At 42.6% G+C, this 20822-nt stretch overlaps 1 protein-coding gene across 3 annotated transcripts; it reads left to right on the forward strand.

The window, feature by feature from the left end:
- Positions 1–63: 63 nt before the first annotated feature.
- wdr59 (WD repeat domain 59) lies at positions 64–20521 on the forward strand (the record flags this gene model as incomplete). 3 transcript variants are annotated; one of them, XM_080791635.1, is made up of 27 exons in its annotated part: positions 64–120; positions 1429–1478; positions 2338–2473; positions 2720–2805; positions 3325–3405; positions 3548–3585; positions 3727–3815; positions 4438–4554; positions 4864–4941; positions 5056–5212; positions 5473–5552; positions 5672–5789; positions 6073–6203; positions 6649–6813; positions 7391–7486; positions 8436–8540; positions 9203–9324; positions 10230–10383; positions 11173–11229; positions 11768–11889; positions 14117–14198; positions 14552–14664; positions 16249–16399; positions 16909–16978; positions 17793–17922; positions 18427–18569; positions 19673–20521. In XM_080791635.1, exons 1-27 carry the CDS (start codon positions 67–69, stop codon positions 19906–19908), a joined length of 2961 nt encoding a protein of 986 aa, XP_080647761.1. In that variant the 5' UTR covers positions 64–66. The 3 variants fall into 3 exon arrangements, with proteins under 3 accessions (XP_080647761.1, XP_080647762.1, XP_080647763.1); XM_080791636.1 differs by lacking the exon at positions 11173–11229; XM_080791637.1 differs by lacking the exons at positions 10230–10383; positions 11173–11229; positions 11768–11889; ... (5 more) ...; positions 18427–18569; positions 19673–20521 and having other exon boundaries at positions 9203–9328.
- Between the last annotated feature and the right edge of the window lie 301 nt (positions 20522–20822).

The raw sequence follows: 20822 nt of genomic DNA on the forward strand, positions 1-20822 counted from the left end.
TCCCACCAGCCAATCAGAGGAGAGCCAAGTGGTCACGTGATGTTTTGTTGTCATGAGGAAAGGAAGATGGCTGCCCGCTGGAGCAGTGAGAATGTGGTGGTTGAATTTAGAGATGCACAGGTTGGTATTCAACTATTCATTGGCAATAACACCGACTTAATATCAATGCGCTGTGTGTTCTAAATCCTGCTTCAGCCGGACAACGTTTTTATTCTACTGCAGCCTAAGATACAAGGTTTCTTTGACTATGCATGCACCTCTTGGTACCACAGCACCTCAAAGGCCCTTAAAACTATAGGCTCCAGACTTCCCAAAACAAACTGGTCAGGCTCCTACTTGTCCTCACCCCCCGAACTTACCTCACCCCTGCCCACTTTGACAGGCTGGAATGGCTTAGGGTCGACGACAGAGTACAGCATCTTGCAATGGGTCTGGTCCAAGATTCGATACACCACCAAGATACCCATGTACCTGTCTAAATACTTCCTTGCTTCCTTTATGATGAATTCCTGTTCTGTTCCTTAACTGTATAGAAGTGTCTATTTGTACGTCTCTAAATGTTTTGATGAATTGAACAATGTGGACCCTGTTGTAAACAAGTGTAATGCTTAATTGAGTCGGCCACTCACAGTTAACAGTCTTTGTATTGAGTTTGTGCTTGAAATGTTCTGTAATTCTGCAAACTGTTAATAAATATTTCAATCAATCAAAAAACCTTAATGTTAACGAAGTCCACACCAATCAACACAAGAGGGAGTGCAACAAACCATGTACAACCCAGATTCGGCACAAACGAGGGACTAAAGTATTTTCGCTCCTATGCCACCAAAATGTGGAACGCCCTACCAACAGTCATTAAGACATGTGAATCCCTTGACTCCTTCAAAACCGCTCTCAAAGGGCACCTACGGACGGCTGCAATTCTTTGGCTATATAGAAGTGTCTATTTGTACGTCTCTAAATGTTTTGATGAATTGAACAAGGTGGACCCTCTTGTAAACAAGTGTAATGCTTTATTGGGTCGTCCACTCACAGTTAACAGTCTTTTGTATTGAGTTGTGCTCGAAATGTACTGTAATTCTGCAAACTGTTAATACATATTTCAATCTATCAAAACTCTCGTAGATGTATTTTTCGATTCGAAAAATACATCTACGAGAGTCTTAAATCTTAGGCTAATTCTACTGCAGTGTGGACATCATTAGTTTCTCTAGAAAAGCCCCCCCCAGCCCAGCATAAGACAAGAGTTACTTTAATGTTCACGTCCGTCTCATCAACGTTAATATTTCACTCACTACGTGTAACTAACAAATGTATTTCCACTCAATAATTATGTGCAGTCTCTTTTGTTTATATATATATAAACTACCCTACCATGTCGGCACTTCTATGTCAACATAAATTGTTCCTATTTCATACTTTTCTCAGGCAACAGCTATGTCTGTGGATTGCTTGGGGCGCCATGCCGTCCTGTCTGGGTATGTTATCATCTCTTTTCACTTGCAAGTGATTTCTGCCCTCGCATTACAGAATCACTATAGAAATGTCTACATATGGAAGAAATGTGTTTAATAAAACACAATTAACTGCTATATTAACTTAGTAACTAAGCAGTCACATGTTATTCTTCCTTGATTTTACAGAGTATAGAGATTGACTACTATACAATCAAATAAATCTGTATACTATATAATTTCAGGGAGGGTCCGAGGGAGGGAAATACTAACTTAACTGTTAACTACAAGTTCTTAGTTACTACATTAACACTTTTTGCCGGGGCGAGTTGGTAAAGGGGCGAGTCGTCTGGTATTCCTGTTTTCCTCGAAAGTCACTCTCACATTTTGTTCATATTCAGATCGTCTGGATTTCTGGAGTGTTTTGTGTGCTGAACTTAGAGCACCCTTTGTTTGTTGTTGCTTAATTGTTACATTATCACATTGTTATGTGAAATGTATATTAACACACTTTATCAAGATAAAGCATATTAGATCAAACCATGTTTGGCACAAAAGGTGTACCATCTTCTATGATTAATTTGTCCATTCTACATAGAATCTAATGATGTGACAGTGACTTTTTCCAGTATACCAAATTTGTTTATTGTATTTCATCATCAACTCATCAAACTTTTAGTACTCCTAGCAGCATTATCTATCTATTTTAGTATCTATATACTGCTTTTCAATTGCACCATGAGCATCATCCCCATAGCCTTGAATGTAATCAGAATCACACCTGCAGTTGACCTTCATAGACGCGTGATAGCAAATGAAGAAGCTAAGTAGAGAGTAGAGAAATATACAGTACGTATCTGCATGTGTGGTATTGTCATTGCAGGCGAAGGTTTCTTTACATTGTAAATCTGGAGACTCCCTCTGAAGCCCCTCGTAAAATTGGACGTCAGAGCAAATGGGATGTGGGCACAGTGCAGTGGAATCCTCACAAGTCTGAGTCACACCTCTTTGCTGCTTCAGTAAGTCTCCGTTTAATTTTTTGAAGACAAAACACTTCCTAGAACCAAACAAAAGCGAAACCTTGAAGTGTTTCAAAATTCGCATTAGTTGGTCCGAAATGGTGCGGGAATGTGGGATTCCTGGTAGCACCCTGACCTCAGATCCCAGCTAGTGGAAGTTGTTATAGTCGACCCCAAACTGTCGATGCCATTTTATGTGGCCAGGCATCCTCATCTAAAACTCAAGACAAAACCCTTTGTTTACAGAGCAACCAGCGTGTTGATCTTTATACGTGGAGGGATGGCGTTGGGGAGGCTCATACGTCCCTGCAGGGCCACACGCGAGTCATCAGGTAATTCTAATTATGATGTTACTGCAGCTTAAACATGTTTTGCTAACACACAGAAGCAGTGACAGTTTAACAACAAAATGTACTCCTCAGAATGCAAAACACATTTCAGAAATTTCACAGATAACATTATCAAATAAAAGGTCTGTTTTCTTTTATAAATGTTAACGGTTTACTAGGACAACACCACACGGTCAAAGCGCTGTAGAATACAAACAAAGTGAGAACTTTCAAAACAGTGAATCACTACACTGCATTCTATTTATGTGATTAATTACCAATCATGAGTCGCTCTGGATAGTTAGCTCTTTGCTAAAGGCCTAAATAAATTGTAATTGTAACTTTTATTTGCCACATGGTTACAATTCAGCCGGTAGCAGTAATAATGGGCAGTGTACTGTACACCAAGCTTTACCGTAATACAAATAATTAAACATGTTTAATAAAGCTTTTCATTCATTCGGAAAAACGATGAGATGCTGTATAATGCTGAATCGATGTAAACTCTGTCTGCCCTCTCAGTGATCTCGACTGGTCGTGGTTTGAACCAGAGTTCCTGGTCACAAGTTCTGTGGACACTTATATCTACATCTGGGACACCAGGTAAGATCTCAGAGCAACGAGGATGACTTTAGAAGAGGGTAAAACTAAACACATTGTTTGCATAGTGTCCTAATCTTTTTCACAGTTTATTATTCATTCAATGTGGAAGGGGCTTTAAATCTGCCCATGTTTGATCTCACAGAGACACACGGAAACCAACGGTAGCTCTGTCTGCAGTCGGTAAGAACAGCATATCAGCTTTGAGTTGTTCAGTGGCTACATGGTCTCACCTGGTATTCATTTCAAATCCTTCAAATTTTATATTTTCTTCTCCATCATCGCCCTCTTCTATAGTATGTTGTTGCTATTTTGTTTTTGCAGCCGGGGCATCACAAGTCAAATGGAACAAGAAGAATAATTATCTCCTCGCCTCCAGTCATGATGGCGATGTACGGATCTGGGATAAAAGGGTGAGTGTCACACTGGCTTATGGCAAGTTTAAACTGGCATATGACCAGCCAGGCTGATTTAGAGAGATAGTATACTCTTATATCCAATGTATCTTACAACCCATTTAGACCTGAGGACGATTCTACAAATGCCTTTTAAATCCTAACAGTTTTCTTGAAAAACCCTATGTCAGTGGTTCTCAAACGTGTTCATGTCAAGGACCTCCAAAAATATATTTAATTGGCCGCCGACCCTCATCCGAAAATATGTTGTTCCAGAGGGACCCCGCAGAAGCACATATTTGAGTTAAAAATTAAATTAAAAAAATTGAGTTTTAAAAAATTGCAGACCTACAAGCTTGTAGCGCGGCACTTGGTGCTGCGCTATGAGCTTGTACATTTGCTATTTTTCAATATCTAAAATCTGACATAATGTTAAAACACCAAAAGGGGTTCCCACCCAGAATGGGTTAAAACATTGTATCTAACTATTTGTTGCAAAAAACGAAAAACAAACGGGAAGATACAGGACGCTGAGGTATAGTGCATGAAAGACATGCTACACATGGCTGCATCCCAAATCGATGTCGGTTGGAGGGTTGGTGCATTTTTAACCTATGCTTTCTATTTGGTAAAAAAACAGAAACCTAACACAGCAGTAGAGTATGTAGCAGCCCACCTATCCAAGATCCATGGTCTGGACTGGCACCCAGACAGCGAATACATCCTGGCTACATCCAGTCAGGACAACTCTGTCAGGGTAAGACCAAACATGATTCCTGGACTACTACAACAGCACATTCATCCACACTTAGGGCTGCAAACCTAATTGTCTATAAATCAAACACTTCTTGGTATGCAACCAAATTATACGTTTGTATTTTAATTGATTTCGGACAAAATTATGTATTTCTTTAAATTTTATTTCTTTAAATGATTTTGGCAAATATTTATTAAGATTATAGCGTGTTTTTTTTTGTTCGGCAAGGCAATAGGTATCCCCAGAGGATACCTTTTGCCTTACCATGCACTATATTTACTGAATTATGTGTTCAATCTGTCTGTGTAGTTTTGGGACTATAGACAACCCAGGAAATACCTCAACATCTTGTCCTGTCAGGTGCCAGTGTGGAAGGCCAGATACACGGTAAATGTTCCCTAGGTGTTTATACACTATACTGTCTGTACCTCTGCTTCGGTAGGCGGTACATGCATTGGTTGTGTGTGTTTCATGTCTCTCTCTGTATGAAACCTGTTACAGCCCTTCTCCAATGGTCTGGTGACAGTGATGGTTCCTCAGCTACGGAGAGAGAACAGCCTGCTGCTGTGGAGCACCTTGGACCTCAACAATCCTGTCCACGCCTTCGTCGGCCATGACGATGTGGTCCTGGAGTACCGCTGGCGACCCCAGAAAGAAGGTGTGTCATCTAAGTCCCATCTAGTGTCAGAAAGATAATGTAGGACATCTTGTTTGGAGGTGTGGCCTTTTCATGGCATGTAAACGGAATGATGTCTTTACAATCTAAGCTTCTGACTTCCTGACAGCACACGAAAACCAGCTATATCCAGCAAGAAACACCATCGTGCTTACAATGATAAAAACAGCACTTTTTTCCTCTGATCATAACAGACATATTATCAATGGTTTTCACTGCTTTTATCCATAAAATAAATACAGGCTCTAAGGACTACCAGTTAGTTACATGGTCCAGGGACCAGACGCTGAGAATATGGCGAGTGGATCCACAGCTGCAGAAGGTAAGTCATATAATAACAATTGATCCTATCCATGAACTAGAAATGAATGAAACACCCTCATAATCCCTTTCCCAAGATGGCATGTTTGTTCACGTCGTTGATGTGTGCACGTTGTCCAGCTCTGCTCTAACGACGTGGTTGAAGAGTTGGAGGGAATGTCTCCGGCGGAGAAGACCATGTCCTCCCAGGAGCCAGAGCCCCAACACACGTCCAACCTGTCAGTGGATGACCTGCAGGGTGAGACCCCCCCCCCCCCCCCCCTCTCGGCGTGTAGCCCTACCAGCCCTACTCGCAGTGGGTATTGTGTCGTCCCCCCTCTCGGCGTGTAGCCCTACTCGCAGTGGGTATTGTCGCCAGTTTGGGAAACGTCTTGAATTTGTGTTTGGTAAAAGGGCAGGCTTATATTATCCAGGTATCTGTCTTAGCTGTTATCCATGAATTGGTAACTGCTTATAATAATGTCGTCATGATGTTGCCATATTGTCACGTACTGCGGTGTGGTTTTGTTTTCCTGTCTCAGACCAGGATGGGGTTCATGCAGCTATGAGTTCCAGTTCCAGCCGGCACGATGCCTCAGGGGCAGGTCTGCCCCAGACCCTGCAGCAGGAGTTCTCCCTGGTCAACCTGCAAATCAGGAACGTCAATGTGGAGGTGAGAAGACCACGGCCTCCCATGCTGGAAACATTGGCACCCCTTGTTCCCTTACTGAGCTATGTGGGTGGCTGGCTGGGTCTGAGCATGAAAACAGCACGGTTGTTTTTCACCACCTGTGCGCAACCTAACACACACACAAACACACACGCACATATTAACTGTATATATGATGATTTCGGGTGTGCCAGTACAGTACAGTGACAGTACAGTAGAGGGACCCCCACACGGTAACTGTAATTTCTTAACTGTTTCGGACGCGGGGCGGCTCGTCGGAACCGGGCCGGCACTGGCAGGTGCGACCCTGTGGGTCTGGAACTCCCCCCTCTTCCCCCGGGGACCCCCACACGAAGTTGCACCACTCACTTCACACGGGTGTCATTTTCTCACTGTAACATGTACTGTAACATATAAATCAATATATTTTCTACATGTGTGACTCCAGATGGATGCTGAAAAAAGGAGCTGTGTCGTGTCGGCCCACTTCGTAAGCCATCAGGTGCGAATGGTGGTGAAGTTCCCCGCCCACTACCCCAACAATGCTGCCCCCACCTTCCAGTTTGTCTCTCCCACCACCATACCGTCTGCCATGAGGACAAAGATACAGAAGGTAAGCTGTTAGCATATTTAATACATTCATACTAGGGGTGTAACGATACATTATTAACAGCGATACGATATGTATCACGATACATGGTTGACGATACGATACATGGACGGTATTGGTTCATTATGGCCCCTCTTTTTCATTTTTCTTCAAAAAACTGCTAAATACCATGCACAAAAAATGTAGTATTGACACACCCGATTATTTGCATTGCAAAACGAAACGATACATAGTCAATGTTGCTGTTTACATTTAGATATACTTCGATTCTTAAAATCATACACATACATACCTAATTGCTGAACAATACAGTTCATAATCAGCGTCACATGTCACCACCTCTCTCCTGTACGGTCCTACCCCACATTTACATTTTATTGGCTGACACAATTTATGAATGTTTTAAGTTGTATCATACAGGGGACTGCATCACGGTGTGATATTCATTTACCTTAGATAAATATCCAGACCTTTATGTGAAACGTAGTTTTTCTACATTTTCAGTATTGATACTTTTACGTTAAGTAAAAATGATGTACAGTAGTAGTAGTACTTCTTCCACCACTGATCATTTTTGCAGATCCTGACGGACACGTCACTTCAGAAGGTGAAACGGAACCAGAACTGTTTGGAGCCGTGTGTGAGACAGCTGGTGTCCTGTCTGGAGTCTGACATGGTGGGACTCTGACACGCACGCACGCACGCACGCACGCACGCACGCATGTACTCAAGTACTGTACTTGATTAAGCATTATGTTATACTTTAGCTATTGAAAAATAGCAGATCTACAAGCTCATAGCGCTACGCACTACGAGCTTGTAGATCTGCTATTTTTTTTTAATCGTGAAAATGTGGCGCAGATTTTTGAGGGGGGGGGGGGGGGGGGGGCGGGAAGAACATATTTTTAGATGGGGGTTGGCGACCAATTTCATATATTTTATGTTTGAGAATGACATAAAAACCTAGGTTTTTCAGAAAAGTGTCATTATTTAGAAGACATGGGTGTCTTCTAAATGGGTGCAATCTTAAGTTACTTTTACTTTGCTGGACTATTTCCAAGTTTCTATACTCTTACTATTCCACTACATCTCAGAGACAAACATTGTACTTTTACTCCCAATACAATTATTTGAAAACTTAGTTAGTTACTTTGTAGGTTTGGATTAAAACTTAAAAAAAATAGCTTGTCTATTTTCAAAATATAATTGAAAAACTGTTAATACTACAAAAAAAATGAAAATACAGTGCAAATCTCTCTACGTCTGGGATAAACTCTGACTAGCTGGCAGAGATAAAATAATGTGTATGTTTGCTAATATCAATCTCTATCTAATATGTTAAGAATGTTTGTGAACAGAAATTAAAACTAGACTGACACTAAGACATTCCAGGTGACTAAAATGTTAAACTAAATGAAAACTATTCAAGAGACTATGACTAAAACTAAAATCAAAATGTGCTGCCAAAAACAACACAACAGTGTACACGAGTCACGAGGAAATGTGTTTAAAATAAATAATTGCTATATACGCAGCAGGATATGCGGATGTGTGAACAACTCAGGATTGAGTTGTATCCTTCCCTTCAGTCCCTAAATTTTCTTTTTCTCTCTTTCACGATACAGGAAGACAAAGACGGGCCTGCGGTGGGTCCCTTGTTCCTGTCCAACCCTGTAACACCAGCCCTGCCAACGTTCTCCCGCGTCATCAACACCTACGGCTCCTACCAGGTACAACAGACCTACCATGTTGCTACAGCTTGTGTGTCACTTAGGGCTCCTACCAGGTACAACGGGCCTCCATGTTGCTACAGCTTGTGTGTCACTTAGGGCTCCTACCAGGTACAACGGACCTACCATGTTGCTACAGCTTGTGTGTCACTTAGGGCTCCTACCAGGTACAACGGACCTACCATGTTGCTACAGCTTGTGTGTCACTTAGGGCTCCTACCAGGTACAACGGACCTCCATGTTGCTACAGCTTGTGTGTCACTTAGGGCTCCTACCAGGTACAACGGACCTACCATGTTGCTACAGCTTGTGTGTCACTTACAGCTCCTACCAGGTACAATGGACCTCCATGTTGCTACAGCTTGTGTGTCACTTACAGCTCCTACCAGGTACAATGGACCTCCATGTTGCTGCAGCTTGTGTGTCACTTCCTGAATCTCTTAACCCAATTCAGGGCGGAAAGCCCTTCTATACTTTAGCTATTTTTGAAAAATGTGAAAGTGAAAATGTGTCAAAATCTTTTAATATATATTCGAGTACTAAAGATGTAGTACTTGTGCTCTTACTCAGTCTGAAAAAAAGGTATCGAGACAACTCTACTCCACGTGTCCAACTTAGCTTTTATTATCCATTGTCCATGTTTGTTTTATTGTTCCCACCAGGATGCCAACATTCCCTTTCCTCGGACATCAGGGGCCCGCTTCTGTGGTACCGGCTGCCTGGTGTACTTCGCCAGGCCCATCACCATGCACCGCTCTGTCCCAACCACAGAGCCCACACCCAGGTGAAAACTGATTCTTTCCCACCCTAAAACCTGATCATCAGGTCTTATTGTTATATAAGGAGGAAGAATCTTTTTCAAAAAAGTGTACAGTATTTGTTCAAATGTCGTTCTTATGTGTGCACGCCCACCAGTTCATTAAGTATGCCTGGTTTGCCTGGTGGGTGGTGATCCACCTGAACTGAAGCCACACCCACAGAGGTTGTTGTTATCGCACCATAGAGTTAGATCTTCTATCTCCCTCCTATAGTCTCTCTCATCACCGTCGGTTATTAGTCCGATCACTGTGGTATCATCCGCAAATTTAACTATGCTGTTATTCCCACATCTGGCGACACAATCAAATGTAAACAAACTGTACAACAGAGGACTGAGGCAGCAGCCTTGGGGCGCACCGGTTCTGGTGAGAATTGTGGATGAGCATCTCTCTCCTATGCGTACACACTGGGGCCTGCCTGTCAGAAAATCAAATATCCATCTGTAATTGGCTATTTGATAAAATGTTAGGAAGGGACTAGTTGACAAGAGATCCACTATAAATCATTTTACACTGATTGCATGCTGAAAATAGCAAATCTACAAGCTCACAACGCGTCGCGCTGCGATGCATTGTGAGCTTGTAGATCGGCTATTTTCAGCAAGTGTAAAATCAGCCATTACGACAGCATCAAGGCCTGCCTAAATACATTTCAGTCGACTAAATCGGCTGTAGATTTAGTCGACTAAAATCTTGTGACATTTATTCGACTAAAACTAGACTAACACCAAAACGTGATTCCAGGTGACTGAAATGTGACTAGAACTAAATGAAAACTATTCAAGAGACTATGACAACACTGGTGACTTTGTGTGTGTGTGTGTGTGTGTGTGTGTGTGTGTGTGTGTGTGTGTGTGTGTGTGGTGTCCAGGTCCCTGTCTGCCCTGTCTGCCTACCACAGTGGCGTACTGACTCCTATGAAGATGAGAACAGAGTCTCAGACCACCCTGAGGCTGTACAGTGGCAGCCCCACCCGCTCTGACAAGGACACAGTCTCCATCTCCTCCTTCTACTACAAGGAACGGGTGAGAAACACGCACACACACACACACACACACACACACACACACACACACACACACACACACACACACACACACACACACACTATTTCTACACAAAGTAAGTGAAGTGGGTGATTTCTACATTTTGTGGACAAATGAAAAGGTTATAATAGGTCCACACCGCCGTCAGTTAATGCAATTGTATTTGTTAATATTTTCTCCGAAGTCATTGAAGATGTCGCCGAATCTAACCGAATAACTAAAGCTAATGTTTTGCTAAAGATAATTGCATGGTGAATAAGTTGTTGGTTTTAATGGATGTTTGAATTTGATTTGTAAATCAATAATGCATTAAAACACAATGATGAAGCGATGTTAACCCATTTCGACCAGTATAACATAATGCTTAAAACACCAAAAGTGGTTCCCGCCCCAACGAAATGGGTTAACAAGAATAATGGCACAATTACTACCTATCCCGAGCAAGACTGTAGTGAAATGAATGGAATGCAATGGCATCCTCAAAAATCAAACGAACCTTTTTTGGAAAATGGCCGACCGTAATCAATGTCAAGGATATGGTTAGTTACGGTATGTTGATGCCATGCCATTGTTTTTGTATTCACAGAGCAGTTTGTGTATTTAAATTCCCCATCTTTGTGTCTTAACTATCTTACTGAATAGGTCTCCTTTTTGTGTTGTTTCCTGTTTGTCATTTTGTGGTGACCGCCCACCCAATCACATGTCTTGTTCCCTCCCCTACGACGCTGTTGGTCACCTCCTCCCTCCCGTCTCTCCTCCTCCAATCAGAAGCCACTAATGTCTGCCTATCGCCGCTGGTCTGTGCAGACCATTCATGACTTCCCGGTATTGATCGATCTCTCTCTCTCTCTCTCTCTCTCTCTCTCTCTCTCTCTCTCTCTCTCTCTCTCTATCCACATCTCTCACATTCAACCTCTCCCATCCAACTATTGTTCTCCGTGTCTCATCTGGGTAGTTGTGACTTTTCCACATTCCACATTCTTTCCTTCCTGCCTGCATGTAACTGCGCTGCAGTAACTCCAGCGCACGCTGTCGCCTGAACCATCCGATACATTCCATTTTTCTTCTCGTCTTCTCAGTGAACCACTGTTAACGGTCAACTAACTATAACTATCGCGCAAAAAACACATAAAGGGGCTCTTTTGGGCTTGTAAGTGCAGTGGGACGTTCAATTCAACTCCTGTCTTTTGTTTTTCATCGACTGTTTTATTTGACCTCCGTCGGGTCTGCAGGCAAGACGCTGGTTAATTCATGCACAGGCAACAATTTGTCATCCAGACCACATTTAATTATGTGGTGCTTCGTCCCTCCGGGTCCAACCCCCCTCCCCCACACCTCTGCCCTCCTCCTCTCTGCCCTCCAGAAATCACGGCGCTATAAGACTAAGGGGACAGACAACAGGCCCATCAAGCTGGCTGGGAAAGTCATCATCCAGGAGATTTCATGTCTACTGCCTGTCCACAAAGCACTGGGAGAGAGCTATATGTGAGTGGTGGCTTCACGGCACACTTCAAAACCTACTTTTGAACACATGTTGATTGTCACTGATAGAGTTGGTTGTGCTGAAGGCAATGCTGACGGCATTTTTGCCGTCAGCAAAATTTGCAAATTTGTCAGCAAATTTGACTTGCTCATAATTCCTTTATCACGAAACCCAGAGACTCATTTATTGACAAGACAATGAAAACATTTCCCATGATATGGAGGGTGTTCAAGGTTGTACTTTATTGTTCCATCTTGTGGACAGGTACATAAGAGTAAAACTTTATTGTTACATCTTGTGTACAGGTACATAAGAGTAAAACTTTATTGTCAACATCTTGTGTACAGGTACATAAGAGGAAAACTTTATTGTTACACCTTGTGTACAGGTACATAAGAGGAAAACTTTATTGTTACATCTTGTGTACAGGTACATAAGAGTAAAACTTATTTTAGTTTGGCTTGCTTGAAGCTTCAGACAATGCAGCAGCAAATATATAATATAACGTCAAACCGCAAAATCACAGCAAACAAAAGGATAGAATATAGAGTGCAAAAAAAGAGGGAAAAAATGTACATGTGCATGTTTTCCCTGTAGTAGCAATGATAGGTGAACTCTGTATGAACAACTTCACAGTAGGCTTATGTTCCATAAAATACAACAAAAAAAGCTTAGAAAGGTGCAATTCGAGCTTCATAGTGCGAGAAGAGGACAAATGTGCAGGTTGGGGCTAGCGTTTTCTTTTCCCCTGATTCGCTCTGTTTCTTATCATTTCGTTCATGTATCTGATTGTTCGGGGAAAGAAGCTTTTTTGCTGTCTATTTCCAGTGGCTTTGAGACTGCGAAACTTGTTAGCTGTGAATTCTACCAAACCATCCACAGACCAGCTCAGTGGCCTTGTGGTTAGAGTGTCCGCCCTGAGACTGGGAGGTCGGGGTTCAATCCCCGGCCGGGTCATACCAAAGACTCTAAAAATGGGACCCAGTGCCTCCCTGCTTGACACTCAGCATCAAGGGTTGGATTGTGGGTAAGTCCCTGCGACATACTAGCGTCATGTCCAGGGGGTGTACTTGTACATCAAGCTGCCTCACGCTACAGAAACAAGAGATAGGCCCTATGTATGTATGTACTCGGCAAGGCTACTTATCCAAGTTATCCACAGACCACAGCTACTTTGTTTGTCAAGTTCAGCACTGGTCAGAAGCCATATCTTCTCTAGGGATAATGTGGTAGCTCGTTCAGCACTGGTCAGAAGCCATATCTTCTCTAGGGTTAATATGGTAGCTCAACACCCTCTGAGTCCTTTTATTACTCCCTGGATACATACCTCATCAATATGAATAGTTTCATTTTACACAAGTTGAAGAAAGCCATAGAGAGGATCCTGGTGGCGCTATAACAGGTCGTTCTGGAAAGTTTGGGGCAGAGGTTCATCGTTGGCATCCAGGGAGTGTGTGTGCAAAATTTGCCATCGACTGGGTTTTAATGGTGCCGGAGATTAGCTGTACACAGACGGACGGACGGACACACACACACGCACGCACGCACGCACGCACGCACGCACACACACACACACACACACACACACACACGGACGGACGGACACATACTCTCTCCCCTAACCCTTCGACCTGGTGGAGAACAAAAAGTTCCAGAGTGTGGAACGTTTCTAGAAACCTCAGGAAACGGGACGAAGATACTGTATATGTCGAGATAGGAAAACATTTATTTCAGCCAAAAGATGAATCAGTATGCCTGTACCTTTTACCATTTAATTATCATTAAATTTAGAAAAAGGAAAAAAAACAGTCCAATCCAACCTTTTTCAAGTTTAGAGTTACCACGTACGAAGATGTGTCTCTTGCTGCACCCAGAGACTTCAAATATGTAAAGTGTCACTTCTGTATCTGTTCTCATCATCTATCATCATGAAACGGATTTGTGTTTCCAGAAGGTCAAACAAGTGAAAACAAACATTCGTGGTACCTACACTGCAATACAAGTTTGGAGAAAAAAAACGAGGTTATTATAATTCGGCGTTGCTCAAAGTCATTGTGGATGTTCTGTAACGTGCGTCGATGCTCCCAAATAGAAATGAGACGGTTTTGACATGTCTGCTGGACGCTAGCCGTTGTAAACAATGGGTGCGTCTGATATGACAACAGGAACGTCTCTGACGCTTTTCATTTAGTGTGTCTGTTAATGCTCATTTTCTGTCTTTGTCTTTAGTCTGAACGTGAACGACATCCAGGATACGTGTCAAAAGAACGCGGCGGCATCTCTCACCGTGGGCCGCAGGGACGTGGCCAAGGTCTGACACGCCACAACATTTCAGCTATACACGCACGGACACATCCTCAGTTTAACTTTAAATTCAATTTAATGTCAAGTGTACATCAGCGTTACAAATTGATGAATTAACACTTGAGGAGTTTATTGTTTTCATGATACTACAGAGCCTGGCCAAGTGTTCATTTTAACTTGTGTATAACTTTTTAAATGTTTTGATTCATTTATATGTATCTAGTCGTGGTAGTGAATTAAGTTTAAGAACCCAAACCATTTAATACTCATTAAACTAGATGCATGCCTACATAAAGTATGTACATGTCTGCATGTTGTGTTCATTACATCGGTGCCTTTCTCACACCTTTCCGTTTTTAGGTTTGGGCCCTGGCAGCTGCAGCTACCAGTCTAGACCTGAGTCCAGACTCGGACCCGGACACAGACACTCCCTGGGCCCGACACCCCTTTGGGCGCTCTCTGCTTGAGACTCTGTGAGTAGCAGCCCGTTCAGTTCTTTACAAAATAATGGGCTGTATTTTGCATGTCTTAAGTACCAGGTCTTATTCCCTAACTTGAGTAAACTAAAGACCTGGAGGCGTGATCAATGCTCTTTGGCCACTCAGAATAGCCAAATGGCATTGATCACGCCTCCAGGTCTTTAGTTTACTCAAGTTAGGGAATAAGACCTGGTACTTAAGACATGCAAAATACAGCCCAATGCCTTCTAAATCCTGCCAGTTTTCTGAAAAGAACCCATGTTTCTAATGTCAGTCGTTCTCAAACATGTTCATGTCAAGGACCCCCAAAAATGTATGTAAATGGCCGCCGACCCCCATCTGAAAATATGTTGTTCCAGGCACCCCCCCCCCCCCCCCCTAGAAGCAAAGATTTGAGTGAAAAAACTTTCGCTCTGAAAGAATATTCAAAGATTTGCGCCACATTTTCACGATTTAAAAAAAATAGCATATCTACAAGCTCGTAGCACGGCACTCAGTGCCGAGATATGAGCATGTAGATCTGCTATTTTTCAATAGCTAAAGTAATGCTTAAAACACCTAAAGGGGTTCCCGCCCCGAGAATGGGTTAATTCATGGACAATACTTCAACAGCATGAAGCCAATGGTAAGCCAACAGTAAGTACACAGCCTTCAGTGCCATGAACAATCTCCAAAATATCATAAGATCACATCATAAAGCAAACGCATTCTATCACATGTGCAAAAACATACTGCACAACGAAATGCTGGTATGTTGCACAACAAGACAAGATACTCTTTTCTCATCCGACCCTCGACTCATCCCCCTTAGTGGCCTTCTGCCTTGAGTGCGCTTTTTATTCCTAGCTCCCTGTATAAATAAAATATGGGAGGATGGGTCATTCTCCATGTGAAGTAAGTAAAACCATCACTCAACCAGGGGAAAATGGTCAAAGCCTAACCACTCTTTCTCTCTTACACTGTACTGATGTTTTTATTCGTTGCTTGGACCCAGTGTTTTATACAACTAACTACTGTACATATATTCACTGACTTAGATTCCTCATTCTTAATTCATGCTACTTTTTACATCTCACACCTTGTAGGGTTGGGCGATATGTTGATTAAATATCGTATTGGTTATTTATTTTCTTTATATACGGCACTTTACTGTCCAATATTATTGTGTGTGGGTGTGTGTATGACTGTTAGAGTGTGTGTGTGTGTGTGTGTGTGTGTGTGTGTGTGTGTGTGTGTGTGTGTGTGTGTGTGTGTGTGTGTGTGTATATGTACGCGTACGCTCACATAATGTTTGCATTTTATTATTATCCTGTCTGTGTGTGATCTCCTACAATTATAGCATTTATCTACCGTTTTTTATTTACTGAGTTGGCAACACATATTGTAATGTTCGATTGTTTGTCTTTTTGCTTTCTTTATGTCCTTGTCTATTTCTGTTCATGAAAAATGAATAAAATTTAAGTTGAAAAAAATATATCGTATTGAAACAAGCCAATAGGCTTTCTTCTAGAACTGTACTTTCCTGTGCTTTTTTCTGCAAAATGTTAATATAGTATTCGATCAATGTCTCTCTCTCAGTTTGGACCACTACAGCCAGATGAGTGACGTGCAGACCCTGGCCATGTTGTGTTGTGTGTTCAAGGCCCAGGGCTCACCTCAGGACTACTACTCCCTGTATGGACACCATCCCCCACGGCCTTCACCGTTTCCCTCGCATCACTCACGCTACGTACGTAGTGTTGCCAAGTCTGCTTATTTATCGCAACGTTTGGCTTGTTTTTAGTTGAGAGTATAAAAATACAGAGTTGTGGGTTGCGTTTTTTTGGGGGGGCTTATCTTAAAAACGAAAAGAATAGGTTTGGTGTCTACTTATTAAGCACCCGGCTCCTGTATGTGTGTAATGTTAATAATAAATAAACAAAACATCCATTATGGACCTACATAGTAATTATAATGATATATGCATCTAATTTTTTTTTGGCTTGTTTTTTTAGGTGCATTGTGGCTTATTTCTCTAGCGAGATTTGGCTTGGTTTTTTTTTTACTTGTTTTTGGAGGTCGATTGGTGGCTTATTGCTCCCACGAGACGTCATACGTCTTACTCGTATGTCCACTTTCCACGACATGTAGTCCCTACTTTGGACATCATTATAGACAAAAATGTTGATCAAAAATGATCCACAACACAATCTCACACCCCGGCTGTGACCGTAATCATCTTCGGCTTGTTTCTTTCAGCCCAGCCTCACGTCCAGTTCTGTGACCTCGGGTTCCTATTCCAGCACCACAGACTCATCCTGGAATATCGGTAAGATAGCACCAGCTCACACTAAAAGAAAATCATTTGACATGCAGCCTAAATGTACGTATTGAAAAGATGTCTCCGGCTGATAAGCCAGCCCTCCTCCATCCTCCGGATGAGGGCTTGTTGATAGGCAATTTTTTTCCGCTGAATGTTTGCCCCCAGAATAGGGACACTGACGTTCATGTGGTTAATAGATTAACATTACTGCCACTAAGGAAAGCTCACCGGGCAAAGGAAATGGTATAGTCCCGCTGGGACTCCCTGACAGTGTGGTGAGTTAACTAAGAACAACGGAGGTCTGTTGCTGGCTTTCAGTATGCAGCCACTCGGTCCAAGGTCGCTGTTTACACCACTCTGTGTTTTGGTCCCTTCACGCCCTGATGAACTGCAGACAGTGTCTCCTCAATGGTGAATTCTCCCCCGTTTGGTTTCCCCATGTGGGAGACCAGGGTTTAGAGTTACAGCTGCAATTACCATTCTCTGTCGGGGGAGTACAGTACATACACACTTTGTATCTTTAATCTAGTCTTGTTAATCTTGTTTTGGCTGCGGTTGTGATTGTCCTTTTATGCATATACATTGAGATTAGATCATGCGTCCTTTCTCGTATAATTCCTGGAGGGAGGGAAGCTCACTGCTCACAATGTTCCGGGGGCTGTCCGCAGCGCCACCTGCTGTTGCTTTCTCTGTTCGCAGGGCTGTGCAACTAAATGGGAAACCTCCATGATTGGCATCCCCAAATGTACAGTATGTGTGGGGTGTTTTGTTTCATTTCATTTCACACATCTTACACAAACGACTGTTTTTTCTTCAACAGGTCGAGAGTCTCGAGACGTGGAGCACGTGCCCCCCTGGGGAGATTCCTCTCCTGACGACTATCGCTATGCCAACCAAATGTACACCGATCCAAGAGAACGAGAGCGGGAACAGCATGACATGAACAAGAGGTGACATTGAATGTGTGCTACGCAGTAAACAGTTAGGGATAGTTCAGGTGTTTTGAACTTAAGCTGTATGTGGCTGTATGTGGTTTCAACTGTATTCATTGATTGCCCGAGTCCCATGGTGGGAGTTCTGCTCTGGTTTTTGGTCAATATTAAGTAGTTCCGGTCATTTTGTGGGGTGCACAGGGGGCCACGCAGTAAAAGTAAATGAATTCACAAAACTAACGTCATTTGTATTGACCTATTTCTAAAATATTAGCGCAACTTTCGTTCACCCCTCTATCACATATTTTTTGGGCGTAGTGATATGGACACAAAAAACATAGTTCCGTGTGATAGAGGGGTCAAAAATGGTTACCAAAAAGGTTACAAATGTGTTGGTTCACTTGACATAGACCAGCCTGCCATTTCACAAAATGACAGCCCTGCAACCTGGTCTGTTACATTATGCCCACATACTGTAGTCTCTTGTCCCATTATCATTTTGTTTTGTTTTGTTGGCACCAGGCTGTTGGACCCCGCAAACACATTACAGTTTGATGACTTTAAAAAGTGCTATGGAGAGATCCTCCACCGTTGGGGACTCAAGGACAAGAGGGCAGATGTGCTGAAGTTCGCCTCCTGCCCTCCTGAACCCCACAAGGGCGTCGGTAAGTTTACGGAGATTCTCATGGATAATATGTACCATCATGTTGTACTTTAATACCTGCTTTTACCATCATTGCACCGTCTAACATTGGTTCTCAATAGAGCGACGCCATGCCCAGGAAATAATTCCCAATGCATTTTTCCCATAGACATTTCAAAAAGTATTTATTTAAAGACCTTACAAAGCCAACTCGAGTTGTGACAAATCATGACAACAAACACAATATTTTGGACCAAAATTTTAATTACAAAGAATAAAAACACCAAAAAAGTTTTTTTCTTCTTTCTAATTCTTTGTTTGGCCCAAAACATTGTGTTTATTGTCGTGATGTGTTACAACTCGAGTTGGCTTTGTCCGCAGCGTCTTTAAATAAATACTTTTTGAAAAGTCTATGAGGAAATTGAACAGGGAATTATTTTCCGGGTCTCTCGAGGGGGCGGGACTGCGACACTCTATTGGTTCTCACAACCAGGGCCCCCAAATTTATATGTATTTTTCAGCAAAGCGGCCCCCCTATCTGAAAATGTGTTTTGCCATGGACCCCCATAAGACTTAAAAATAGCAGATCTACACGTTGCATAGTGACTCGTTATATGAACTTATTTAGCTGGAGATCCCTTGGGAACCTCCTCAATGACCCCGCTTTCACATAACTGTAGATACCATAAGGTTTTATTCAACTAAATCTACAGTTGAATTCGTCGACTAAAATGTATTTTGGCCGGCCGTGATGGCATTGAAATGCCTGATTTATACTCGGCTGTGTGCCTGAAAATAGCAGATCTACAAGCTCACAACGTGTCAGCTATTTTTGGACAGTGACACCTGCATACAACCAAGCACCAAGGATCGAACTGGGAACCATCCAGCAGCGCACCAGACTTCAAAAAAAAAGAAAAAAAAAACCCACTCATCATAGCTTAGTTTTTATTTAGTTTTGGTCAGTGAAAAAGGTAGCCGACAAAAAAATTTTGTCACAGTTTTAGTCGATGTATCACGTTGTCTTAGAGTTCGGGCTGTACTGCTGTCACTGTCGCAGCCAGACGCGGGGCGGGTGGAACCCAGTGTGACCAGTCTGTATCATTTTGTATCACGTTGTCTTAGAGTTCGGGCTGTACTGCTGTCACTGTCGCAGCCAGGCGCGGGGGACCCAGTGTGCGGTGTGCAAGCGTCTGACCTTCCAGTGTGCCATCTGCCACGTGGCCGTGCGCGGCTCCTCCAACTTCTGCCTGAGCTGTGGCCACGGGGGCCACACCAGCCACATGATGGAGTGGTTCCGCTGTCAGGACCAGTGTCCGGCGGGCTGCGGCTGCCAATGTCTTCACCAGAACACATTCTGAATGATGCCCAACAACGCCCACCTCATGCAACCAGGCCGTTTGATTTAATATTGTGCAAATGTAGGAAAGAGTTCTTTTGTAAAATAAGGATGGATGGACAAAGTCTAAAGCAGTTCAGAAAAAAAGCAACACACACACACACACACACAAACACACACACACACACACACACACACACACACACACACACACACACACACACGTAATTGATCCATGAGCATGCATGCACACACTCCAACGAGCAGAAGGATACCCTTCTGTCAAGGTGGGTGTTTTGACCGATGTGTCAGCCTCCAATGCACTCTAATGTAAGCATGCAATGTGAAGACTGAAGAGCGGAACATTTCAGTACTGGAGTCTCTACATCTGAAGAAGGACTCTGAAAGCCTCTGAAAGAAGGACTGCATTACTACATGCAAGTACCGTGCATCTTTTAAGTCTCTACATGGCCTCTGAAAGAAGGACTGCATTACTACCTGCAAGTACCTTGCATCTTTTAATGCAAGATAATTCACTTTTACAAACATGCATACGTTCTTACTTACAGGGCGGTATTTTTTGAATGTGAGACCATTCAAAACTGTTTGTTGACATACTGTATATATTAAAAAGTTTCAAAATATATATATATATTTCAATTTGTGTCCCTTCTAGATGACCTTTAAAAAGGTTAACATTGCAAAAAAATATCATTGCCTCTAATTAAGCATGCATCTTGTCATACCTATTCTTCAAAAATAATACGTTTCAAAAGTAGGGATGTCCCGATACACTTTTTTCGTTTCCGATCCGATCCCGATACCACAATGTCTGTGTTAGCCGATACAGATACCGGTGTTGTGATCTTGTCTGTGTTTATAGCTATCTAGCTATATATCTCGTGTTGTGTTTATAGCAGACTCCTCACTCAACTG

The sequence above is a fragment of the Protomyctophum bolini genome (assembly GCF_963924005.1).
Source record: "Protomyctophum bolini genome assembly, chromosome: 1".
NCBI classification, from domain to species: Eukaryota; Metazoa; Chordata; class Actinopteri; order Myctophiformes; family Myctophidae; genus Protomyctophum; species Protomyctophum bolini.